A 26,494-nucleotide genomic window follows, 5' to 3' on the forward strand; every position below is an offset into this window, starting at 1 on the left:
CCATGGCCTTCACTCTACCACTGAGCTACACTCACAGTCTCCTAAAATGTTGTCCTACATAAGGTAAATATGACCATGGTATTTATTCCTTGAATGCTCACCCAAAATGAACCAGCAAAAATGTCAGCTTAAGCTGTGGACTTCTTTCTCTTTCATGTCCTACATGCAGCTTTCCCAAAGCTGCAGGCTCAGCTGGAGGACCGCAGATGGGAAACGTGCTGTGCTAGAGGAGAGCTTTCATCATAAAGACATACTGTCCTCCAGCCACAGGCCACCAAAGGAGAGCAAACCCCTGTTTATATTTCTCAAGGATAGGAGTGATGTCTTGCTTTCTCTGCTTTCTGTCCTAACACCCTGGATCGTGTGTGCCTCAGGGCCTTGGGGTGGCTGACCATCAGACCAATGGTGGAATAAGGGGTGGGGATTGCCGGACTGGGATATACTTCTCATCTCTTGGGGAATTCTCTTCTGAAATTCTCAAAATCCTCTGGTCAGCTATAGGAGGATAAAAGGCAGAGAACAAATCCCAGACAAGGATTCACTTATCTTAAGTTTGAAAAGTTGGAAATGAACTTTGATGTAATGTTTCACCTTTGAAATATTTCTGGCAGCTGCTTGGAGGATCCAGATTAATGACCAAGTTACCTGCTGAGTCAGGGCCTTAGGGGTTTCCATTAGAAGGCATCAGTACCATTTTCCATCAGGAGCAATAGTTGGAGAATGCAACTATTAGAGGAAATATAGTCTTTCCTTCTGTGGGCTAAAAGGATGGTTGTGGTTGGCCAGGGCAAACAATGGTGTGGTCTCCCTCTGCAACTCTATTTTCTGAGTCCCTGAGCTGCAGCTGTTGAATTTCCAGACACAAACAAGTATGTATTCTGTGAGCCTTGCCGAGCCCACACAGCAAGGGAGAGCCAAGCTGGATTCCATTCTGCTTTGCACATCAGCAGCTCTGCTGCCAGCTGAACTTCAGGGCAAAAGCTGTGCCTGGTAATAATGCAGGCAGTAGGGATGGCACAGCTGGCTTGACATGAGCAGTTAATAGGGGACACACTTGCCCTTGATTATTTGGGGGAGAATGAGAAACGGAAGGAGATAAAGACTTGCAGAAACATCCATCAGCCTCAACAAAACTGGTGCACAGCAAGGGAAAATCTGCTTTTACTAGTCATCAACAATATGCCTTTCTGTGTGTGCTTGTTTATGTTTAGGTAAACCTGGCCTCCCACTCACTAAACAGACTGGGCAGACAGGGAAAAGCAATCAGCTCTGTCAACTGCCACCATGTAGAGACTAGCTAAGGGGAAGAGTTGGGGCTGAAACTGCATTGGTCTGTTTTGTGCCCCAGGGGTCTGAGAACTCATTCATGCTGGGGCTCCATCTAGCATCCCTTCTATGTCCCCATGTATTGAGAGAAACCCAAAGGGAAGGACAAAGGGGTCAAAGGAAGATGCAAATTTTGGTTTTCTTTCTTTTCTTAGAATGTAATTTCTCAATGTCCATTTCTTCTCACCCTTTTATGACCAAGGATTAAGTTCCCTATATGGAAGACTGAGCCAGAGAGCTCTTCTGAGCCATGAGAGAGAAGGGGAAATATAGGCAGGATAGGGGATATTGGAGGCTCTTAGTAGATTTGGGGTGCCTGGTGGGGAGTGCCATTCTGGGTAAAGGGCTCATGGGGAGAGCTGTGAATTTCTTGGGTCAAGAATTGTGAGATGTGGATGAAATTTTGCATATCATCTGAACAGTGCGTGCTGAAGTCACGGGGATGTTACCTAGATACCGGTTTAGAATTCCTGAGATCCTAGGAGGATCATGTGTTTTGGGCTTAAATAAAACAAGGCAGGATAGCAATGGGGTAGCTTGAAGAGCGAAATGGAATACTCTCTCTCAAGAATAATGAACCCAAGAGGCACCACATAACCATGGTGATCTCCCAGATGGAATTTGCTCAGGCATTCTCAAAGTGTGGTCCTCAAGCTAGTAGCTTCCACATTGCCTGGGAACTTGGGTGAAACACAGATCCTCAGGCTACCCTCTGATCCACTATATTAAAAACCCTGGGGATAAGGCTCAGAAATCTGTATGTGAGCCTTCCAGATGGTCTGATGCCCACTGAAGCTTGAGAACTACTGGTCTAGATCATGTAAATGAATGGTTGCCTAAATGAACCAGATTCGGCAGGCTCATTAGAATTCAGTTGCCTTCTTACTAAAGGTCAGAAGAGACAGGCCAGATGCCAGATGCCCTGTGTGTGCTTCAGGTGAGCTGACCTAGTTTTACTTTTGTCTTGTGGCTCTGGGTCTCCTGCCCTTTCCCAAGAATGAACCAGACCACATCACTTCATTGGCACAAGATCACACTTTAGTTCAGAGACACATTTGCATAAATACTTGAAATGGGTCCACCCCGGCAGGTGGCAGCCTGAGAACATGTGGCTCTCCACAACCCTGCAACCAACACTGTGGCCCTTAGATGGTTTTAACACTGAAGACAGTCATTTCCAAAGACAGCTTGGGTCACAGCTACAGAGCTTGCTTTGACATTTGCCACTGACTCCCTGCCCTACACCTCTCTTGTACTAATGTTTTTTCCCCTCTGAGGTAGATTATTTATCGGGGAAACCAAATAGAAAAAAACATTTTTCTTTTTTTAAATTTAACTTTGCTAGTCCTTTGCAAACAGTCTGGCTCTGAGTCTCCCATTGAAGTCAATAAGTGCACTTTTGCCTTTTAACCTATGCCCTCTATTTGAACCTGAGCAAGGTCCAGTCCACTAGACAGTTGACTTAGGATCTGTCATCCCCATCCCCTCTGCTCCTCCCCCTTATGATTTCAGGCAGTACCCAAGGGGCTGCGGCAAAAGAAGGCCTGGGCAGGCCATGCCACCTTGATATGCAGGGTCACCAGAGGGGACCCCTGTCCATACCCCAGGACCCCAAGTCCATGAGCACAGGACCCTTTCCCACCGCATGATCACAGGGGACACGGCTGACTTCCACAGGGCTTGGCATCCTCGGGTTTCAGAGCCTTGCTACAGGTGGTGGAGGCCTGGCCTGAGGGGTCCCTGCATTCCACAGTTCGCCGCTGCCAACCACCTCCACAGGTACTGGAGCACTCAGACCAGTCCCCTAGCACCCACTGCACATGGAACAGTGGCTGGATGATGTTGGTGGTTGCTCTCTCTTTGTTGTTTTGTATGCTGAAGTCCACATCATTTGGAACAAAGAAGGTGTATTTGACTTTGGGGGGGAAGACCTCACCAGGGACAGTCAGGAGTTGTACTGTAAGGGGCTCAGGTAGGGGCCGGAAGCTCTGTAGCCGCTCCAGGGTGGCAATGGAACCACTATACTTCAGGATGGTCCCCTTCACCAAGATGTCCTGCTCTATGGCAGAGATGGACAGATTGCCATTGAGCAGGTACCGCCCATCAGTGGTCTTTAATGCTAGGTAGCTGCCATCATTCTGGACCCCTGGGTGGCTCCGTTGTTTCACATCAATGTTTGTGGCACCAGCTGGGATGGTGACAATGTCACTGTAGCCATAACTAGAATAGGAACAGAGAGACACTGTTAGGACTGGTGGCAGCCTAGGTCCTTAGGTTGTCCTTGAAGTGGACACCCCAGGTGCTGGGAATGGGCAGATAAAAATAATTATGCAATAATAAAGCAGTTGCCCCATAGTTCTAAATAAATTAGCTGTTAAAGCAGACAAAAATGTCTTGTACATTAGGATTTTCAAGGGTTTTGCTTCACCTGGCAACTCTATTGTAGGTGTTTGAGTTAAGGAGTTGGGATGGATGGATCTTAACAACAACATAGAGGGGGAACCCAAAGGGGTTTGAAAATCTGCATTGGTACAGACAAATCTGGCACTTCATGACTCAAATGAGATCTCAAATATTTCTAGTTCCTTGTGTTGGCGTAAAACTAGGCTTGGCCACATACACACCCAGACTTCAAACCCATGTGGAAAAACCTGGTCTTGCAACCTGCTCCAGGACTGACCTGGGCGGAAGTCCCACATCACCTCTTTGAGTCAGTCAGCATCTATGGTTACATGGACTCAGGACAGGATCTCAGGATGTGGGGACAGGTAAAGCTTGCTTCTTTGGAGCCAACGTTTGAGTATACCAAGCCATGAATACCAAGTTTCTGCAGTGAGAGGAAGCTATTTAGGGAAAACTGTTCATCCATTATAGGCATGGGGTTTTATGTAGAATGAAGAAAACTTAGTTCTTTTTTTCTCCTTTGGGGATCTGGGTTATAGAGGCTGGGGAGAAAGTGAAGAGTATTGAGGAGGATAGTCAGTCTAGTTTTTTGCTATTCTTGTCATGTGCCCAGCCAGGACTAGCTGTTTAGCCTAGGGCTATAACAGTATTCAAGGCCCCTATGTCTAGTGCCTAAGAGGAAGTTGCTAAAGGAGCAACAATCTGAAGAGCTCATGGTTTCCCATCCTATATCCTTTGAGCTTAAATTTGAAGACTCCCAAGATGGCTACTATGAGACACACATGTATACATATATATATATGACATATACATATGTATATATGCATATATTATACTATATATATATATATGTATATATATATATATATATATATATAGAGAGAGAGAGAGAGAGAGAGAGAGAGAGAGAGAGAAAGGTAAATGAATATAGAGCAGGGTAGAGCAAGCATAACTAGGAAAGTGAACACTTACCTAGTAAGTGAACACTTTTCAAAGACTGAGGAATTACAGATGGAGTAGGGGGAGGAGGCTTGGATGATTACTTGCTGCCAGAAAAATATATATGTACTAGTGCAAGAATGGCAGAGTGTAGCCTCTACCATGTGACCATGCCCTTATTCTCCAGGAAGTGCATGAAATGGCAGGAAAAAATAATCCTCAAGGACTTAAGAAATCCAGGTTTTCTTTCTGGCAGTCATTAACTATCAGTGTGATCTTAGAAGAGTCACTTAATCATTTTTTGTGTTAGTTTCTTTGTCTGAAACATGGAGAACAGTAGTATTGGTCTTGCCCACCTCATAAACTTATTTTAGGAATCAGATGAGGCCATAGAAGTAAAGGACTTTGAAAAATTCTAGGAGCTATATGAATGTGGGGCATATGGATGTTAGAAAAGTATTCTGAGTTCTCAGATTTGTGAGAATGCCAAGCCACTCTTTTGTACCTTCTTCTCTGAAGATTCATCTAGGAGAGGACAGGGCTCACCAGGCTTAGGGTGAGATGTCTTTCCCAAAACAGAGGCCTGGAGGAACTGTTTTTTGGCAAAGAACCAGATTACTCAGCCTAGCCCTCCTGCAGATTGACTCAGAGCTGATACATCATATCCAGGTGGCCTCCCTCTAATAAAATAACAGCTGCCCTGAGCTCCATTCTTTCTATGGCTTGACCCTGTGCCAAGTGCTCCACACATTCCATTGCATGAAATCCTTACAATGACTCTCAGATGAAGGTTGATGTTCTACAGAGAAGCTGTAGCTCAGAGCATTTAAATAACTTGCCTAGTCTACAGGGCTATTAAGTAGCAGCTGAAGTTCAAACTTGGGCTGATTGTAGTACAATGTCTGATATGCTCTTCTGCCAAGGTACAATTTCTGGGGAGGCTCACCTGGAAGGGGTGAAGGAACTGGAGACCTTCCTGCATGAGTTGCCTTTGCCTCCACACACCCCACATTTATCCAGCTTCCTAGGGGAGTCCACCACATGGTCACAGCCAGCCTTGACACACTGGCCTCGGACACAGATGGCCAGAGTCTCTGGACCACATAGAGTACCATCAATTACCTGGGAAAGGAAAGGATGATAGGGTATATGGAGCAAAGAAGCAGCCTGCAGGAGGGGTGTGCATAGGTGCCTTCTTCCCCCTCTCTGATCTGAGTCCAGTAGGATTCTCACCTTGGCTTCAAACACTTTGAACTCACTCCTCCCCCGGGCTCTGCAGAACAACTTACAGCGGTCCCGGGGGGACACCCCTGAATATTTGGGGACCCACTGCAGGAGATTCCCATCGATGTCAGTGTAATTGTAGGCATTATATTTCTCACACTGCTGCTCTCTGAAGCTTTTCCCTAAAAAGAGTAAGAAATGGTGTGAATGAAACACAGCTATTGAAGTTGGGAGGACCTAGGTGGAGAAATGCCATGATTCAAGGCCCCTTTCTTGCTCTAGATTTTGGACTTAACCCAAGGAGACAGGCCCAGTGTCATGAGGGCCCAATGTTCCTAGACACAGCCTGATCTAGATGCACATGTGATCCTTACTCAAAGGGGTAAGAAAGGGAATCATGCTTCCTGCTGGCCTTTCTGGGACAAGTATCCTTTCCATTTGGAAAGATATTGATTCTATTTTACAGATGAATAAACTTAAGTGGGAATAGGGAGCATTCCCTATTCTGGAAGGTACAGAATGATGCATGGGACTTTATTTTTGGGACTCTGCTAATTGTACTCTATTTTGATTTCCTCAGTGACACTGGGCATGTGGCCAATGGCTCTTCAACCTGTATGTCTAGCTCAGGTCTTGCTGCTATACCCCACTTTCTGTAATTCTGGGTGCTTATGGGGGAGCTCCATTTGCATGTACTACTGTTTCCTCCAGCTCAGCACTGCCAAGCACCATCTGGTCCTTCCACTAACTGGTTTGGTTTTCACTTGATGACACTACCATATTTCAGTCTTGAGACTAGCTAGCATTCTCAACTCTCCTGAACATTTGAGTATCTCTATCCACTATTTCTAATCAGTCATGAAGTCCTTCCCTATATTTTGGAAAATTTGTGATCTAAAATGCTTGCATGTTACTCTCACCATCCCCATCAGATCTCATGGCTTCCCATGCGATCCAGTATCTAGCCTCCTATATGCACCTGCCTCCCCTCCTCTCTGCTCCTCATCACTTGCAGATTAATCCATATGAAATAAGATAGGGGTGTTTCCCCTGACACATCCTGAAATTAGACCTGGTCTTCCTACCATGATTTTCCACCCTAGCTGTGAATTTGAATGGCCTGTGGAAACTTCTAGACACAGATGTGGTGCTCCACCCGTGAGGTTCTAAGTCACTACAGTGGAGGGGGTCTAGACTGTGTCTGGGGAAGCTTCCAAGTTACCTAAGGGGACAGCCATCACCATCTGATTCAGACTTCAAGGGCCTTTGCAGTTTGGCCCTGATATGCTGGCAAATTCTACAAATGATGGTGCTTCTCATACCTTTTCCTTATCTTGAAATGTTCCCTCACAACTTGCCACCATCTCAGTTCTCTGGGCCTGCCTTGGTCCAAACTCCCCTCGAAGCATCTGTCTTGTCCAGTCTTTTCCTTTCTCTGACCTCCTTCCACACCTAGGGTCTGTGCCTCATAGATTAAGCCTTAATTGCTAGATGAATTGGTTTGGTTCTCTAATCGGAATGCATTTTTATATCATTTATAACATCTATTATAGTTCTAGACACACAAGAGTACTAAAAAATACTTGATTGAAATGGTTGACCTTGGCATATCTGAAATCATGTTACCTATTGCCTGTGTCTACCATGTACCTTATATTTATTCCTTTCCTTTCCCAGGAACATCTTAGCCTGTATGTCAGGCAAACTCTCACAATTCCAGAGCAAAGTTTCTACAGTCTCATGCCATTGCTGATTCTTGCAAAATTGCAGAGCCTATTAGACGTCAAATCAATGCCAGGGTGTCTTGGCATTTGGACGAGCCGGTCCTAAACCTCTGCTTGACTTTATGTCTGCCAACACTTCCTGGAGCTGTCCAAAGAGAAGCTGGATGGGCTGATTGGGCGAAAAATTTCTAATGATTCCCTTTCATAAGTTTTCTGAGGCCCCTTACTGCCTCTAAGTTAGTGGGTGTGCTTCTAGCATATCCCAGAGGAGAGGAATATGCCAGGGAGAGGTGGAGGTAGTGTTGCTTCCTGGGACAGTTCTATCAGGCAGTTGCCATGCCCCCAAGGGAAGATGGGCAACTCTTCTCAGCAGGAATGTACACAGGAATCAGATTCAGAAATCCTCCTTCTCCCCAGGCTGAGTGCTGGCTGGAGAGACCTTGGAGGTTTGGCTCTGACACTTGCTTTGGAAAACACTTCCATTCTGTGCATAGATGAGGGTTCAGATGCCTCCAGGAGGATTATTGTCCTAGACATTAGCCCCTGAGCAAAAGCCCTTCCTCAGTAAGTTTGGTCGGGAGTGATACACTCTGTCTCCACATCTTGGAAGATCAGGGCAATTTCTCTCTTTGACTTTGCCAGCATTTCTCAACATAGTAAGAATTGTCCTGGGTTCCCAAGAGCAACCCCCAAGTTTCCAGAGCCCATTTAAGTCTGGATCACAGGTTCAACTCTGTATCCTGGGACCCTTCTCCTCCCCTGGGGATCTGGTTGCAGCAAAAACAACAGCTGCTGTAGCAGGTGTGGCCCTAAGTGGCTATTACCATCAGGTGGGCATTCCTCCGTGTGGCATGACTGGTACTTGGATCTCCGACCCAGGCAGTATCTTCCTCCATTCTGAGGCTCTGGGTCTTTACACTCACGATGTGAAAACTGTACTCCTCCTCCACAGGTCCGGGAACATTCTCCCCAGGGTCCCCATGAGGACCAACCTCCATCCACAACGACCTGCAATATATAGTGCCACTGGATCAGAAGCAAAGGTTGGGGCGCTGGGTCTGACTTTGTCATCTAGCTATTCTCATCTTGGTGCATGAAGTTCTGTAAACTGCTTCAGTTATTTGTTTAATGGCTATGTGGCCTGCCTAGCTGCAGCTTTGTGGACACCAAGGCTATGCTGGTCCCATTCACAGTTGACTGCCTGGTGTATAAGAGAGTACCTTACCTTCAGTCAGGTGCAACAGAATAACTGCTGAATAAATGGAAGAAAGCTTTTTATAGGGAAACAGCTGGATTTGACACCATGGTTCTTTACCACGGCACATTTTGTTCTCCATGGGATACTTGGCAGTGTGCACAGACACTGTGGTCGTCCCATTGGGGAGGGTGTCTACTGGCTTCTAGAAGGCTGAGCCCAAGGATGCTGCTAAACTATCAAGAGTGCACAGGCCCCACAGTCAGGATTTATCCCAAATGTCACTAGCACCAAGGTTGAGAAATCCAGGTCTCAAGGAAGAGTTACTGAATGGTGCTGCCACTAGTCTACCAGCTACTGATTCCAATGCTAGGATAATGCCTGGGACATACACAATTACACCCAAGTTTATAACCGATTTATGGGAAGAAAGCTTTGCCTCTTGGTTCAAAGCATTATAAAACACATGTACATATAAAAAACAAAAAATACAGAAGACTGTGAAAAAGGAAAGGCATACTCTTTTAAAACACCAATTCTTAGCTAAAACCATTGAAATGATCTTCATCAATTCCTTTCATATTTTTGCTCCAGATATATAATCATGAATATGTGGTGTTTTTTCATTTTACAGAGACAATTCTGTATATATAAATTATTTTTTGATCTGCCTTTTCTCCATAAAAATAGAGGATAAATATCATCACATCACTCTCTCCCTGCATTTAGCTTGGTTCTGCTTCTGGAGGTGGGTGGACTGACCTCTCTCCTCTCCCTTCAATAATGTGGAAAGAGAATGAATGGAGGATTGGGAGGTTGCTGAGTTGAATCCATGAATCCTGCACTGGTGCAGGTTTAGGATGAGGGTTATGTGGCTTATGAGGCCCAAAAGGCTGCTGAAACTCAGTACAGAAGACAGGCCATGGAGGGCAGCCCCATGGAGTGAGTTCGGGCCACCCTGGCGATTATGCGCTGGGTGGGGACCAAGCTGTGAAACAAAGCGGATGCTGTTTCATAGTGATGGCTCCGTGACTCGCAGTAAGGGAAATGTGATCGGCCTTGCAGTTTGGATGTATTAAGAGCAGTGCAAAGAAGTGAATCATTTAAAAACCCTCACTGGCATTGCCTTGGTTTTTCATGCAAGTTTCCTCTGTACTGGGCCAAGTTTTCTCTGCCTGGTCAGAGCAGCTCCAATTCCTTCTCTCTTCCTCCTCTTGAAGTATGGAATTCCACAATGACTCTCATTTCCCTGATCTCTAATTAGGAATTCAGCTCAAATATGGGTAGGCTATGAACACTTGTCACTCAATCCTTGATGAAATGTTCCTGTCTATGTCACTCTTTTCATTTACAATGGAATTTCAAAAGGCTCTCTTTTATTCAGTGCCCATCTGGCCTTCATACCACTCACCAATCTGCACAAGCTCTCGATTCAGCCCCAAAGCAGTTCAAAGGGTGAGTTGTTGAAACCCTGGAGCAATGGCAGCATCCCATAGCCACGAGTACAGTCTCTAAGGGCTCCTTGCTTGGAGGGATAAATATGCTTTGGTTTGTTATAAGATGAGTGATTTTACTTAGAAGTCAGAAGTTGCAGTCTAGCCTGAGGTCTCATAGTTCCAACTTTCATGTAAAGTTCCACCCTTGAAAACAGCCCTCACCCTCCTCCTCCTCCTCCTTTGTCCTCCTTATATTCCCCCTCCTCCTTCCTCACCTTGGGCCTATCCACTTCTTCCTCTGGCAGGCAGCTGCCATCCAAGCAGATGTGCCTAGGTCCACAGGGAGTGCCATCAGCCCAGGGCAGGCTGCCATTCTTTGTGTGACAAAGGGGCTCAGAGTCATCTGTGTGGCACCAGAGCTGGGTGCAGATATCCTGCACAGAGGTGTTGGGGCAGTGGCGAAAGCCAGACCCAAAGATCTGCTTGCACTGTTGGTCCAACTGATAGAGGGCTCTGCGGCCCGGGAGGTCTGTGGGGAGGGGCAGGGCTGAGGTGGGGGCATCGAGGAGACAGTCCCCTGAGAAAAGAAGAAGCAGAGGAGTAAGAACAAGGGGTAGGGCCTCTTTCTCAGTTTCTGTGACCCCACATTACATTCAAGTTCCATATGATGCAGTTTAAGGTCTCATCGTGGTTTCCTTGACCTTGATCTAAACACTGTCAACACCCAATCATCTAAGAGTGTGTCTAATTTTGACTAATGGTAGCAGGAAGTTTTGTAGGACTGACTTTCTTTCATTACCAGAACATCTAGGACGCATTCCACGTAACTCCCAGTGTGAACGTAGTTATCTAACCATACCCTTAAACCACATCACAATACCTGGGGGTATAAATATCCTCTTAAAAGTCACAACATGCAAATAAAGCCCAAGTATTGCTGTTGATAATCTATATTTATACCACTTACCTCCCTGCCTCCCTCAAAGAGAAGACTATATTGTGTCACTACTTTATTCAACAATTCAAGTTGTTTTAACCAGGCATCCCTGGTCTCCCACCTTTTGCTCTCACACAACCTGATAAACTGCCTCTGCCATTTCTGAGCTATCGTAGGAGCAACCACTCCAGCCTGGAACATTATTTCTCCTCTTCACTATAAACATTTTTCCATTCCTTTAAGCTCTGCTCAAACTCAACTCTTTCAGACAAACTTCTTAGGCTGACTCCACCTGCTTTGATGAATAAATCTAAATTAGCTCAAAGCTCAGGCTATGGGAAGATGGGGCAAGGAGGAGCACTCTTAGGGGATTCTTAGAATGTCTTTCTAGAATGACACACTCCTGATGTCTCTCCCCACCCTAAGAGCATTCTGAGAAAGCACAGGTCTTGGGATTCCCCAAGTTGGACAGCAGGTGCCAAGAGCTGTCCCGGAGGCCCTCTGGGCAGGTGGGCAGGGAGAAGCAGAGAGGAAGCCACGTGGGGCCTACCGTGGCCATCATCCAGGAGCTCCGTGAGGTACATGGCACTGCAGGGAGACCAGGGCAGAGTCTTGTTTAGGTGGACGAAGAGTGGTGCCATCATGTGGTGCTTTCCCATGGGCCCAAAAAGCCGTGCGCAGGTCTTAGAGTCGTCGTGGGGCATGCTGAGAACGTGCCCTGGGGGAGCAGAGAGACCACTGTTCACTCTACCCTTTCCCATGGTCCCCACATGACCAGCTGTGGTGATGGTTTTGGCAGTGCTACCAATGACCAGCTCCTTGTGGGAACAGTCACATATTGACTACCTGGAGATTTTTGTTTTGAGTCTTATCTATTCCAGGAAGCATTCTCAGATGACTAAGGAACATTAGTATCCCTTTATTTTTTGTCTGTGCCTGTCTGAAATTCACTTTCATCTCTACTAGTTGCTGTCCAACATTATACCCCAAATCCTTACTGCTCAGTTATAAAGTGCATCATGGCTTTACCTGGATGACCTTTGATGATGCCCTAGGACACTTCTAGTGTTTTGTTCTTATGCTTAGGGTAGGAGTGGAGTTTACAAGAGTATGCACCATGTCTATGGTATATAGCCCACTCTGTCAGAATCATGAGATATGATGGGCAAGGGCGAGGGCTATTTCTTAGAATCTGGGCAACTTTGAACCCAGAAGAGGTGGTTCCCTCCTATATGTGGTCATGTGGCTTTGACATGGCAAATCTTACCTAGCTCATGGGCCAGGGTGTAGGCCGCCTGGAGACCTTCATCCTCGATCACGGAGCAGCTCTTGTTAGGGTCACATATTGTGCCGATGTCCGCCACGCCCAGGGTGTCACACAACCCTTCCTTTCCACAGAAGTTCTGCTTGGTGAAGAGAGCCATCAGAGATTGCAGCATGTGGGCAGCAGGTATGGGGCCACAGGAAGTCCCCAGGTACACAGGAATCTCTCCACTGGGCATTACATGGGATACCCAACTACTGGCCTAAGCATCCTGTTTTTTTTTTTTTGGGTGCTGGGGATTGAACCCAGGGCCTTGTGCTTACAAGGCAAGCACTCTACCAACTGAGCTATCTCCCCAGTCCCGCATCCCCTGTTTTAACTGAGCTTTTTAAAGGTGTAGGTAGCAGTAGTAGGGCTCTATTTTTTCTGGATATCTCACTTCATGGGCCTGCATTATTGGGTTTTTCTATCTCAGTTATGGTCAAGCTAGTTCACCCATCCTTGTCTTTCTAACTTGGAGAGTGATCCATGAAAAATTACTTTCATTAAAAAACAAAGCAGGGCATAGTGGTGCACGCCTATTAATGCCAGCTACTCAGAAGCCTGAGGCAGGAGGATCCCAAGTTTGAGGCTGGCCTGGGCAACTTAGCAAGCCCCTATCTCAAAAATAAAACAAACAAACAAACAAACAAACAGGGAATGTAACTCAGTGGTGCTTGCTTAGCATGTGTGAGGCGCTGGGTTCCATCCTCAGGATACTGCAAAGAACAACAACATCAATAACACACACAAAGCTGTCAAAAGAGCCCTGTGTTCTCTCATGGGCCACTCATATAAGAAAGCCTGTTCCCTGTTTCATCATGACAGCATCCTAGGGCTGACTAGGACTTCATAGGCTTATTTTGAGAGGCAGAACAGCACAGTGGTTCTGAGAAAGACTCTACAGAAGTTCTGCTTGGTGAAGAGAGCCATCAGAGATTACAGCATGTAGGCAGCAGGTATGGGACCACAGAAAGGCACCAGGTACACAGGAATCTCCCTACTAGGCATTACATGGGATACCCAACTACTGGCCTAAGCATCTCTTGTTTTAACTGAGTTTTTTAAAGGTGTAGGTAGCAGCAGTTGAACTGAGTGGGTTCAACTATGGGCATTGTGTGTGTGGCAAGAGAGCTTCATAGCCTCCCTGTGCCCCAGTTTCCTCCATTGTAAAATGGGATAGCACCATACTTGGCCCTGGGACTGCTGTGAGTCCTGAAGGAGTTGATAGGGCCTGGCACGCATTACCACATTCCCTCGTCTTCAGGAAGTTGTATGTTTAAATCATGCCTAATGGGTAAGCAGCTCTCCTGCCATGGGAAATCTTGGGGGACCTCCTGGTTACCTGCCCCTATGTTTAACAACCACTGAAGACAGAACCCTTGCTCCACTTCCAACCCCAGATCCCTCACTGAGCGGCTTGAGCTCGTTTCCTCTTGTTATGACCTCAGCAGACAGCTGGTCATGAACTTTTGGAAAAGAGCCCTTACAAGATTCTTCTCCTTCCCTTGCAAATACCTCACACTTGTCCTCATGACCTCCTCCTCTTCCATTCCAAGCATGAGGCTTCTGGCATCCAGCTGAGGCCAGCAGGGAGACAGTTCCCATGTTTGGGCAGGCCTAGTGGCCCTCCCTTTGATCCACCCAGCCTGTCTCCCTTCAGGCCCAGGACTTTTGGAGCCAGCCCACACACCTGTCTGGTGAGCAGGATGGCCGTGTCGTAGTGCTCAGGGTGGCGGTCACTGAGATGGTTGAAATGCCGCTGCCAGTTGCAGAAGTTGCGCAGGGTAAGCCCACCATTGTCTGACACCTCTGGGCCCCATTTCTCATCTTCCACTATCAGCACTTTGACCACCATGAGGTTGATGGAGTTCCTGATGCTGGGGTGCTTGTAGATGCGGGCTGCCACTGACATCAGGGTCAGCATGTGGTTCTGTCAGGAAGGAGGAACAAAGGGAAGAGGGAGATATTTAATCTCAAGGCCTTTGGCCTGCCCTCTGCCATCATGGCTTGTAACAGGGCATGGGCCTTGTTCCTGCCAGGCTCTGGGTTGAGCATTTGGTATATAATATCTTGCTGTGATTCACAAAACCCTTGTGGGCTTGGTGTTATTTTCCTTCACTTTCCATGGTAGAAAACTGAGGCTCAGTGATCATAAAGTGAATGAGTGAACGAACAGCCAGCATTTGAACCCAGATGCTGGTTCCAAAGCTTGTGCATTTAACATCCAGACAAGCCACATGTGGAATTAAAATTTAATAAAATTAGAAGACAGTTCTTCTATCACACTGGCCATATTTTAAGTACATAAATAGCCATATATAGCTCCTGGCTATTGTTTTGGAGCTGCAGATAGAATGTTCTTTTGGGCTGCATGGTTTATTCTGCCTTAATCTGGACACCAACTGTCTTCCTGCCAACCTCCTCCCCTTCCCTGGCCTCAGCCTGGAAGCAATGATCTGAGTGCTGAAGGTTAGAGTTTCTCTTTTGGAATTCAGCCAGGCATTTTCCTAATGTCTGTTGGGGTAATTTCTACTCCTCAGAATGGGAATTGTTAACCTCAAACTTTGCTCATTATAATAACTACTCCTAGCAATAGCTACTCTGCATCAGCCACTGGCTCATTAAATTCTCATAATAACTCTATGAAGCAGACAGAGAAAGTGGAGAGTCACACAAGTTCAGTAACTTGTTGAAGGTCATACCACTCTTAAAGCCAGGATGCCAGCCTAGGTATGTCTGTCTCTGACATTCATACTTTTCTCATTAAGTTTCTCAGAGCTTGGCTTGTTGGTGTTTGCTTGGACAGCCCCGAAGGATTTATTCCTTTCTGCCTGGGACTTGAGAGAATCCAGAGGGCCTAACAAGACCCATGTGCTTAGGATCCCACCTGCTCTCAGTTCCACCCAGGCAGCTGAAGGAACCTACATCATTGCTTGGCCTCTATCCTGTCCTTGGGCTGCCAACTGCTCCCTTGATGAATTCCAAGGCTTTGAGTGGAAGCCAGATGGGAGCTGATTCTCCTGACACAGGGACTTCTTGAAGTCACCCTCTTGGATTATTTTGCAGAGGCAGAGACAAAGGGACAGAGGCAGGCATGCCTTCAGTTTGTAGTGTGGTCAGCTGGGCTGCTGCTAATGTGCTCTGCTTCTCTGTTCCCTGGAGCACCACCTCCTATCAGCCTCTCTTTCTGTTCTTCTGTGGTCTGGAAGATGGGAATGGAAGGAGGGGAAAGGGTAGAGAGGGACATTCCAACAGGGAAGGCTGTGTGTGGGAGTTCCAGATGAGTCTCATTTTTTTGTGAATGGGACCTGTCTGTTCACCTCAAAGGCAACAAGCCAGGTATTTTGTTAGTCCTACCAAAAGGAGTTGGCAGGTTACTAAGTGCAGGTTATTTAGCATGTCAAGCACTCTAGTTAGGTTTAGGCTGAGGTAAATATCTTATCAGCAAAGCTGAAACTTGGCATTTGCTCCTGGAGTTAGATTCCTAAAAGAAAAAAAGCGATCACATATTATGCAACTGGGGGTGAGCACTGAGGAATGATAGCTTGCTGAGGCTGATTCCTGGCCAGGTCTTCACTGCTTCTGGGGTTCAGAAAGATTCTCCTAGTCTCTCTAGGAAGGAGCAGGGCCTGACAGGCAGGGACCACAATATTGGAATTTCTTCCAAGGCAACCTACCATTGTCCTCACAAGGTTTCTTCTTATCGAGTCCCCCCCATTGCACATTCAGGGGAAGATGAGATCTTTCAAATATGGTGTGAAGCCAAGAGATATCAGTTGTTTAGCATTGGGCCATAGCAGGTCAGCACAAGGAACCAAGACTTGAGATCTGAGAAGAGTCTGTCTGCTCCAAGCTGACCAGATCAGACAGACTGAGTGAAAGATGATGCATTGGTCATGTCCTCAGTGAAGATAAGGGAAAACAGTATAAATTGTTGCATGAAAGTAGGGGTAAGACAAAGGAAGTTTCCCAGAATTAAGATTTGCAGGGAGCCTCTTCTCTGTAGTTTAGGGAGCTCATATGATATCTTCTCCAGACACTGCACAGCTGTTAGGCCAGGGAGCTGGCTGGGGAGTCATTTTGCCTCAAGGTGATGGGTTGGACTTGAAGACATCTGAGATTCCTCCTGGTCACTCACCATCTCAGAAGACAATTTGTATTGCCAGGATTCCACGGTCCAATGTTCCTCTCAGAATCCCAAGCCCTGTCCTGTTGACCTCTTCTTATCTATTGTGTTACTGAGCAGCTCTGTCATCCCTCCATTGCCTACTCCCAGTTGGCATCTCAGAAACACTGGCAGGAGATTTGCATTTTCAGGGTATCTGGGAAAGACCACTGAGCCTGGGCCAGGTATGTCACCTTGGGTCTGTGAACCTCTGATTCCCCACTAACCCACTGGGTTCACAGGGCAAGCCTGACTTCCAGTTGTACAGGGAGTAGACCTAGTAGCTGATCAAGGGAAAGGTCAGATGGCTTGTTCTACCACCTGGAGTCTATTTATACCTCTCACACCTCCTTACTCACCACAGAAGTGCAGGCAGCATGCCCAAAAATGTGAACAAGATCCTTCCCCACCTCATACCCAGGATTACAGGGTTCATGGTTTGCAGGCAACCTCCAAAAATCCCAATAAGTTGGTAGGAACCCATGATCAACCTGGCCAAGAATGGTCAAACCTGCTCTTGAGTGACCTGGAAATCTTATGCCCTCAACTCTTGTTAGTGAAAGAAAGCATTTTGTGGGGAGTGTTCTTTACTGGTATCTACAGGAATAGAAAAAAAAAATGGCCCATTCAGATGGCAAGGACATAGACCTCTGAATCTTTGAGATATAAACAAGGAGATTTCTCCCCTAGAGATCCTGTGGCAGCCAAAGTTGGGTGGAGTCTAGGGAAGGATGAGCCTGGGTCAAACAAACTTTCAGCTGTCCTTTTCCTGGTCAGAATGTCACCTTTTATTCTTTGTCCATTTGCTTATCCCATGGCAGGCCCTAAAGCTTTCCCTTGTGGCACAATGGCAGAGATCAATAGAGTAGCAAGATGGGAATGTCAGTTTTCATGCTAGGGGACATTCTTCTTCCTGGCATTTCTTTAGGGCCCAAGACAATACTGGGGAGGAGATGGGGGAGAAGCAAAGGAAGAGGAAAGAAGTGAGAGGAAGAAAGAGAAGTACCTGCATGGATATCCTTTATCTTGTCTTGTTCTCCAAATAGCAAAGAGCAATGTCACCTCTTTAAAGCTTGGGCTTTAAGGGAGTTTGGGCAAGCTGAAAAAGAAGGCCTCTCTGCTCTGTGGGAGAGCAAAGATGAAAGCAGTGGCTGGCACTCCAATAGTATGTGGCTACACCATTGTCCCATTGTGACAAATGGTTTCCTTCACTGAAGGCAACTCTAGTAATATCTATGCTTTGTTGAGCACCTACTCTGTACCAGGCACTGGGTCAGGTGCTTCCATCTTTAGTTCTATCGTCAATTCAATGCTTCTGTTTTTCTGGTGAAGAAATCAAGGTACAGAGAAATAGGTAACTTGCTCAAGGACACACTGTTATTTCTATTTCTCCCTAAACTCTAGGATCCTGGTTGCCGCACTACCACCCATCATTGCTGCTGCAAGGAAAACTGTAGTCTGGCCAAAACAAACCCAAAGCATGCCAGCAAGCAAGGCTGTCCCTGTCACTGTCCATGCACACCTAGTTTTTGGATATTAAGATGTTTTCTTTGGGAAATACTTCATATCTTTAGTCATTCTGACTGTAGCAGACAAAAGGGATGGAGAAGACTAATACTTTTGCCTGTGGAAAGAACATAATTCATGTATATACAACACTTGTCTTTCACCCATGAAAACTGGGATAGCTACAGAACAGGTGGGGCCCTCTGTTTCTGTTATCCTCTAAAGCAGGACACTCTTGACATTGAAAGATGATGCTATTAATAATTATGCCACAACAGGCATAAACTGGGACTATGCTGGGTGAGCTAGGCTATGTGATTACTTCAGTATGAGGGCCTGTGGGAGACATTTGCCCTAGAGGACATAGGTAAGGAGACGAGATAGCTGTGACAGGAGACTGACATCCAGGGATGCTCTGGTTGGCTTTGGGGAAAGTTCACACCACTCCCAGGCCCTTTCTGTTAAAAAGAGAATTCAGAAGCTCAGCTTTCTGCTCGAACACGGCAGAAACTTCCCAGACAGTGCCTGGGGCACTGCTCAGCCCACCACTCACTCTGTTCTGGCCCAGGTTCATCCAGGGGGCAATAAAGCAAAGGCTGAATGCAGACAGAGCTAATGGTCTCTTTCAAGGTGGTCCTTCCTTTCAGCAAGCCTCCTTTGTCCAAGCTCTCTAACTCTGAAACCAGATAAGAAGGTGGGAGGCAGGGGCCACTTTTGTCAAGGGATTAAGTGAACTCAGTGGTACAGAGTTCTGGAAAACTTCATTGTCGCTTAGCAGTGGGACCAGACTGGAGCATGGCTAACTCTTATAGCTTTGAAGGTGAAGGTGGTTTCTTCTCAGGATAGAGTTTCACACTTTAGCTGAATATCTTTGGATGGCTGGATTTAAGGATCTACCCCACAACATAGACAAGAGTCAGAGGGTGAACAGAGTTACAGATCTCCTTATGCTAAAAAGGCAGCATGGTACAATCACAAAGAGGGCTGGACTCAGGTCTGGGAGACTTGGTTTGCAGATCTAGGCAATACTCACTAGTTGTGTGACCTTGAGAAAGTCCATGTCCTCTGTGAGCTCTCTGATACCTCACAGGTATTTCCACGAGGTCATACACGTAAAACCACTCAGAAATTGAAACTACTCAGAAAATGGCGGAACCTTCCAGAAGATGGGCTCATCATGGAGCAGCCTCATAGGCACTTAGACTAGAATTGATTATATCCAGGTGTCTTCTACTCCCTAAAGGGCAGGGATGCTCTTTTCAACCCCCCCCAATTACTCTAAGACACCCCAAAGTGCCTTCCATCTATGTGAATGGAGTCTATAGTGGACTTCTTGGAGAGTTATGTGTAAAGAACTGGTTTCCAGCTAGAAAGGAAAAAGGAAAAGGTTGTGGGGATGGGGATCTCATGAAAGTCAAAGGGAGATCTGTAGAGGAAAGGGACCAGGTGGTAGGAGAGGGGGAAGGAGGGGGAAGGTGTTAGGGAGTGATATTGGCCAAATTATATTGCTGTATTGAAAGCATGTATGAATAGTTAACAATAAATCCCTTCATTATGTACAACTATAATGCACCAATAAAAATATGAAAATTAAAAAAAAAAAACCGAACTTCCAGCTGGGGGTAAAGGGTTTGAACAGGTCAGGTGTTGGAGTGCCAAGCCTTGATTTTCACTCATCTCTCAGTTGAGCTTATGAACTTGTTTTACAAAGCCCAAGGCATTAAGCTGAAAATCTCAGTGGCTGCAGAGAAGCCAGTGGTTGTCATAGAGACAGATGTGCCCCAGTCCCTCTCTCACCCTAACAGATGGAAACAAGGGTGCAGGTGGGCTGCCACATGATAAGACCAAGGTGGAGGAGGCAGGGCTGGTCCAGCTCAGTAAAAGACTTCTTTTCTGTATGAGACTCAGAAGCAGACTCCCCAGAGAGAAGAATGCAGCCTTCATAGGTGGTGACACTATTTTGATGCTCTATACGTGGTGCTAGCTGGGTGCAGAGGTACCTGTGTATAGCTGTAAAAGGTCCAGAAACCTGTGTATGTGGAGGGGGAGGGTATGGGACAACCATCAACCAGGTCAATCCAGCTAGGCATCCCATGAGAATAGACATTCTCTGATAGCTCTGTGACAGAGAAAGCAACATGTCTCGGGTAGCAGACCTGGATCTCAAGCAATATGAACAAAACCTGGTGTAGAACTCAGTAGAGCCTTCTGCTACAGTGGCCAGGGAATCCTGAATCCCAGTGCCAAAGCACGGCTGCCTCTGGGCAGCTGTGATGTCTGCAGATGCCAAATACGTCCTTGAGGGAAATACTTGGCATCTCCATTGTCTAGGAGAGGAGCTGAGAGAGCAAGACCCAGGAAGGTGTTTGGGAGGACATTTTGGCACAGAAGACTGAAAAAAACGGACCTTTTTTGCTATTTCCCCATGTTCTTGTTTGGCTTTCCTATGTGTTGGTTTTCAGGCAGATGTCAGAAACTGGTCTACTCAGGAGGACGGGGCACAGACTCTTCTTTCTAGATTTGTGACAAACATATCTCAGTTTCTTTCTAGTGGAGTCCTCTGGAGCTGAGCATGGTGGTGCTAATGAGATAGGAGAGGCCCTCTCGTCTTCTTCTGACACCTTCTTTATAACTTGCTTGGAGAAAGGAGTTGGAGGAGGCTAGTGCCTCTCTCCTGCTCTCAGTGTCAGCAGAGAAGCAAATATTTAATCAGCATCAACATGGGTTAGAATAACCTGAGGGCTCAGAGCTGCCTTGCAGTGCTCTGGGACAAGCTAATGCCACAAGTGTGCAGTAGCCAGAAGAGCAGCCACATGGACCTCTCATCAACAGTACTTCCTGTCCCATCCATTTTTCACTGAATCTTTCTCACTCTGCACTTCCTGGTGATAGCAGAGTGGGTAAGAGCATGTGAGAAACAGAGGGCTAACTGCCTCCTTTTCTGGACTATTCTGCATAGGTGATGCCAATACCCGTAGTGCCCCCAACAGTCGGGCACAGGTTGAACTAGAATTGGGTTTCCAGCCAAGAATGCCATCACTACAAAAGTGTTAACTGAGCTGCTATGGTGTCAGGATCCCTATTTCAGGGAACTGTGACCTCTGGGCAGATCATTTCTTTTCCAACTGGCATATCTCTGGTCCTATGCTCCCCAGGTGAAGAGAAAGATAGCTCTCTGCTTTTTTTCACTGAAAAGACCTCTTTTTCCTACTGGAAAGACCTCTTCTTTGGAGGGAGATTTCAGGGCTTAGGGTGATACATCTCTTGCTAAATCAGCACTATCTTTATATCTACTTAGAAAAGGTCTGGCTACAGCAGCTATTCCCTGGCCTGTTTTTTTTTTTTTTTGTCCCAGCTCATTTGAAAGTTAGTTGCATCTGGGCAGAGGACAGCTGGATGGACCAAGCACAGCTCTGGCTCCTCCAAAGACATTAACTGCAAGAGTTCATTCCCACTCCCCACTCCCTTTCTTTTTTTCACTGAAATGTCAGTTGTGCGGCTAAACCCCCAGGCAGAAATTTTGTTCCCCTCCCTCCTTGTGCTGGATGCTGGCACTGCCAAGTTCTGCTGGGGTTGAGCGCCAGGTTGGCAAGGTAGTTCATGCCCCTTGATTAGAACCAGCTGGGCACACAGAAGTTGGGAGCCCCTTTCCAGGTTCAACTCCCTCTAGACAATGTCTTTTACTTATGGCAACCCCAGTTCTGTACCCAAAGGGCGTCAAATAGCTACCTCTTTCCAGTTCAGCTGCCTTCATTGGGAACCTCTCAAGAGACAGTAGAGAGCTGAGGACACACGGGTGGGGTGGTGTTCTTTCAAAATGTTCAATTTTCATCTCTCTTGGGAGAAGCAGGTGCCTGGGGGATGCGTTCAAACCCACTTTCTGTTCATATCACCATGTGCCGCTGGAGACTAAGGATGAGAGGGCTGGGAGCGGGAAGACTACACTAGTACCTCCTCTCTAAATTGGGAGTTGGAGTGGAGAAGCCAGGATGGCAGAAGTTAAAAATTTTGAGTTACTGCTCTTCCTGGTTTGGGGTCGGGTTTGGGAGGGTGAAGGGGGATTGGGAAGGGAAAAATTGACAGACCCTGGGAGATGTACTGGGGGCATCCAGGCAGAGCAACTTGGGAAGGCTCTCAAGAGTCCTACCTGCAGATCGGCCCCATAGAAGGCAGCCATGGACGCATCGGCCACCAGCAGTGTTTCCACGAAGCGAGCCTCAGACACAAACCGCTTGGTCCTGGCCCTCAAGGGTAGTAGCAGTTCACTGGCGTCTTCTGCCTCTTCTTTGTGCTCCTCCTCCTGGTCGTCCTCCTCGTCCTCCTCCTCGTCATCCTCTCCTCTTTCCTGCTCCTGACCCTCTTCGGTCTCCACCTCCCACTCGGGTCCGCGAGGGAGGGGGCGGGCTTCGGCTTCGGCTAACCCCGGATCCCCGCGGCGCGCCCCAAGTTTCCAGCGCTGCAGGAGGTGCGGCTGGTTCAGAGAGTCCCCAGTGCCCTGCGGTTGGATGGTGAACTCCTCGTTGGCCAGCAGGAAGGAGCCGCTCAGCCCGCGACACAGGCTGACGGCCGCCAGCGACTCCGGCTCCCCATTCACCGTGCCGGAGAAGAAGCAGCCGCGCAGTTCCCGCTCTCCCCCGGCGGCCCGACCCGAGCCCCCAAGACGCTCGATCCTGAACTCAGGCGCCAGAAAGCTGGCGTCGGGCTCCAAGCGCAGCACGAAGCCTTTGCCGAAGGCGGACAGGTGGAACGCGAGTTCGCCGGCGCTGCCCGGCAACAGTTTGGGCACCACCAGTTCCGAGGTCGGCTCTGGGGTTCCCCTCCCGGCCGGGGCGCTGCGGGCAAGCGGCGGCAACGGCAGCAACAGCAGTAGCAGCAGCAGGAGCGGCTGCCACCGAGAGGCGGCAGGATCGGGGAGCATGGGGGCTTTGGCTGCGGCGCACGGTAGTTTGCAAGAAGTCCGCCCGATGCGGGCAGGTGTTGGTAGCCGGAGAGTGGCCCAGCCGCTCTCTCCAGGAAAAAGATCAATCAGATGCAAGGCCCACTCGGCCAGTGGCAGCTGGCGGCCACAGCGCGCGGCGGCGGCGGTCCCCTGGCGGCCCCTCTGGCTTGCGCAGCCCGCTCCTCCCGCGCTGAGCTGAGCGCTAGCAGCTGGCGCCCCGGCCCGCGTGCGCCGGTCTTCCGCTCCTGCCCCGCGTCGGCCCCGCGCAGCCGCCTCCTGCCTCCTCCACTCTCCGGGAAGCACCGAGTGGGCTGCTGAGCCCTTCGTATTTATACTTCCTTCCCGGCTTTGACATAAGAGGTTTATTTTTGATCTCTCACTATTCCCGTTTCCCCTCCCCTGGGGTCAGAGAGGGAAGCTGAAAAGAGGGAGAGAGAGCGAGAGAGAGAGGAGGAGAAAAAAAATTGGATGAAATGTAAAACCAATCAGGAGTCAGCGAGACCCGCCCCCTCTCGCCCCCGAGAAGTGTCAATTCCAACTTCTTCCCCTTCCATTTACGTGCGGACCCACGTTAACTCCTACAATGCTGGACAGGCCCTTCAGGCAAAGCCGTTGGAGAGATCCTAGCCTCTCTATCCAGTGAGGTCAGGTGTCCAGGACAGAACCTCGGAAGATCTATCGGAAGACCGTATTCAGATCCCTATTATCACTCCGGAGATCCCATTTTGTCAGAAGAGAGGTCGTAGGAGAGGTTCCAGAGCTTTTAATTGTAACGCACAAGTCGGAGGTGGAAAGGTCATACTTAAACCGTGCTCTCCACTAAAACCACTGCAAACCTAAAAGAACCCTATCTGTTTAAGTAACCCACTACTCTTACTACTGTGTTCCTGGGGTTCTGGGGCAGATTCCAGCACAGTGGAAGTTAACAGGGGTAAAGTCAGTAGCAAAGTGGAATCACCCCAGAGGGAAAGTTAGCACTTCCCTAAGAAGGGAAGCAGGTATCCAACCACTATTCCAGCTTTTCTTCTGCCATACAACCCTGCTGGTTATCTGAGGGACTTCAGGAAAAGTGGCAGGTCCCCTTTTACTGCTTTGCCCACAGCATCAGGTATGAGTATAAGGTTAATTCATTCTGCCTCACACTACCACTTCTTCCTGGAGAAGAGAGTGGAACCCAGTAAGAGGGATGATATGGTCTCAAGACCACAAAATTCAGCATTGGTGTCCCTCTCCAATCCTAATGGTAGAGGTCTAGATTTGGATTATGAAACCTGTTCTCTAAATACTGACTCTAGCAGCCCTTCGGTGTCCTTTCTCTCAGTTGACAGCATGGAGGATCATTTGGGATCTCCAGACCAATTGGTCCTTTAAGTCTATGGCCAGGTCACCCACCCCAGCTACCCAACTCTCTGCTTATGCTGGGGATACTGACAGTTGAGCTCATCCCTGCTTCTTTTAGCCTGCCTCATCACTTTCTGTGGTTGTAAAAGCCCAGCATGCATGTGAGACTCTCAGGCTTGTTACCTCCAAAGGAGAGCCCCTTATAGCAACAAAAATACTTTTGCAACTATGGTATATGGGGAGAAGCCCTTCAAAATATGCCTCCCCCAAGTGTCCTTCTCTGCTTTCTCATCACATGAAGAAATGGCTGTGAATTAGATAAAAGGGTGAATCTACTATGCCTCCCAATGTAGTATAGCCCAGAATCTCCTTGCCTGCATAGCTTACAGGATAGGATTAAGTTAATCTAGGATGTTTTGGGGAAACACTTCTAGAGGCAGGGGGATAGAAAGATTACCTCTTCAATCATTTTTTTAAAATGAGCAAAACACTTCATTTCAACACAACAGTGTGATAACCCTGGGACAATCTGACCTGCCTAGACAATGAGTAATCCATTTTGCCTCAGGGCTGTTGTGACATTTCAATCACAGGTCTTTTTCATCTTGAAACCCCTTATTCATCATTTCCCAGAGTAAAATTTATTTCCAATAGCAATTAGTTCCTTGAAAATTATTTTCTTTCCCCTTTGTGAACATCAGAGAAGAGTGGGAAGGAGACTTGTGGCCAATTTCCCCATCTGTCCTCTTGGATGTATACTAATGGCTGAAAATGGGAGACTTAACCATATCAGGGAAAATCTTGAAGATCTCTGGAGCCTCCAGTTGGGAAGGAGGCTCTGGACGTTGTTGATTCTTTTCTTAGATAGAAAGAAATGCCCCCATTTGGAAATTCTTTTTGGAGGAAGAAGTTAGAACTTTGGACTTGAATTTGCTTCTTTTAATCAACAAGTACCCACAATCAACCAACACCATCACCACCACCACATCACCACCATCACTACCATCAGAGTGAGCCGCTGTACCATGAACCTGCAGGATCTCCCTCCCTGAATTTATCCTTCCCCAAAACTTGTCTTGCTGGCAACTTCCAAAGTAGTGCCTGTCATTTGCAATCTAACCACAAGGTGTCAGGCTTACCTTAGTTATGTTAACCCTAGGCCTTGCTGCTGCATTAGGGACAAGTTTGTAGGGGAAGCCCTTAGAAGAATGGCAGATGAAACTTATACAGCAAAACAAACACCAACACATTGACCAATGGAAACCCAAGTTGGGCATTTTGCCAATTATGTTTCCTACATTACCACTGTCTTTCCTAAAATATATAATTATAGAAAGGGTTGGCAAACTGGCCCATGTGCTAAATTCTGCATATACTGCCTGTTTTTGTACAACTCACAAGTGAAAAATGGTTATTACATTTTAAAGTGGTAAATTTAAAAAATTAGCAAGAATATTAATATTTCATGACACTTTAAAATGGTATGAAGAAAAGTTATTGGAATGTGGAGCCATTCATTGATGCTTTGGTTGCTTTTAGCCGCAAGGGTAGGACTGAGTGACCCTAAAATATTTGCTGTTTGGCTCTTTCAAAAAAGTTTGTTGAGTCCTCAGTGTAAAACAGTATTAACTTGTATTCTTCAAATTTAGAATATGGGATTATTTAGACTTAGTATGTGAGATTCTTATGGAATAAGAAACTCAAAATAATTCCTTGTTCTGAATACAAAACAGAAACCATATAAAAATAAAATGTCCTTGTTTTATTTTAAATTATCTAGTAGTTGTTTGTTCTTTAACTAATACTTAAATAGTTGAAGAACTTTTATGTTTGTGATGCTTATACTGTAGATCTATTGTGAATTTTAAGCTTTTAATAAATGTATACCATTACTGATTATTTCTTAGTTTATAACCAGAGTATATAGTGCATATTACAAATTTTTAGTATGTACTAAATTCTTGTATTCTCTAGAATTCAAAACTCTTAAGATTGGGGGCAACATAAGTGGTTATCTAATTCATTTCTACTTATATTTTACAGATAAAGAGAA

The 26,494-nt window shown here is 46.9% G+C and overlaps 1 protein-coding gene across 1 annotated transcript; it reads right to left on the minus strand.

The window, feature by feature from the left end:
• Positions 1 to 2,330: 2,330 nt before the first annotated feature.
• Positions 2,331 to 23,487, minus strand: Adamts8 (ADAM metallopeptidase with thrombospondin type 1 motif 8). The gene is made up of 9 exons (XM_047519587.1): positions 22,309 to 23,487; positions 14,181 to 14,420; positions 12,452 to 12,587; positions 11,735 to 11,902; positions 10,523 to 10,824; positions 8,441 to 8,624; positions 5,902 to 6,074; positions 5,615 to 5,790; positions 2,331 to 3,546 (listed from the first exon to the last, which is right to left on the minus strand). The coding sequence occupies exons 1-9, from the start codon at positions 23,077 to 23,079 to the stop codon at positions 2,976 to 2,978; spliced, it is 2,721 nt and encodes a 906-aa protein (XP_047375543.1). The 5' UTR covers positions 23,080 to 23,487; the 3' UTR covers positions 2,331 to 2,975.
• Positions 23,488 to 26,494: the final 3,007 nt, after the last annotated feature.

Source organism: Sciurus carolinensis, chromosome 11 (assembly GCF_902686445.1).
Source record: "Sciurus carolinensis chromosome 11, mSciCar1.2, whole genome shotgun sequence".
Taxonomy (NCBI): Eukaryota; Metazoa; Chordata; class Mammalia; order Rodentia; family Sciuridae; genus Sciurus; species Sciurus carolinensis.

Excerpts from the sequence above, each read along its gene's own strand:
- Adamts8 (XM_047519587.1), bottom strand. The coding sequence starts at position 23,079 with ATGCTCCCCGATCCTGCCGCCTCTCGGTGGCAGCCGCTCCTGCTGCTG. Across the intron at positions 6,075-8,440 it reads GGAGGAATGCCCACCTGATG|GGAAAAGCTTCAGAGAGCAG; the intron begins GTAATAGCCACT and ends TACTCTTTTTAG. Across the intron at positions 5,791-5,901 it reads TCAAAGTGTTTGAAGCCAAG|GTAATTGATGGTACTCTATG; the intron begins GTGAGAATCCTA and ends TTCCTTTCCCAG.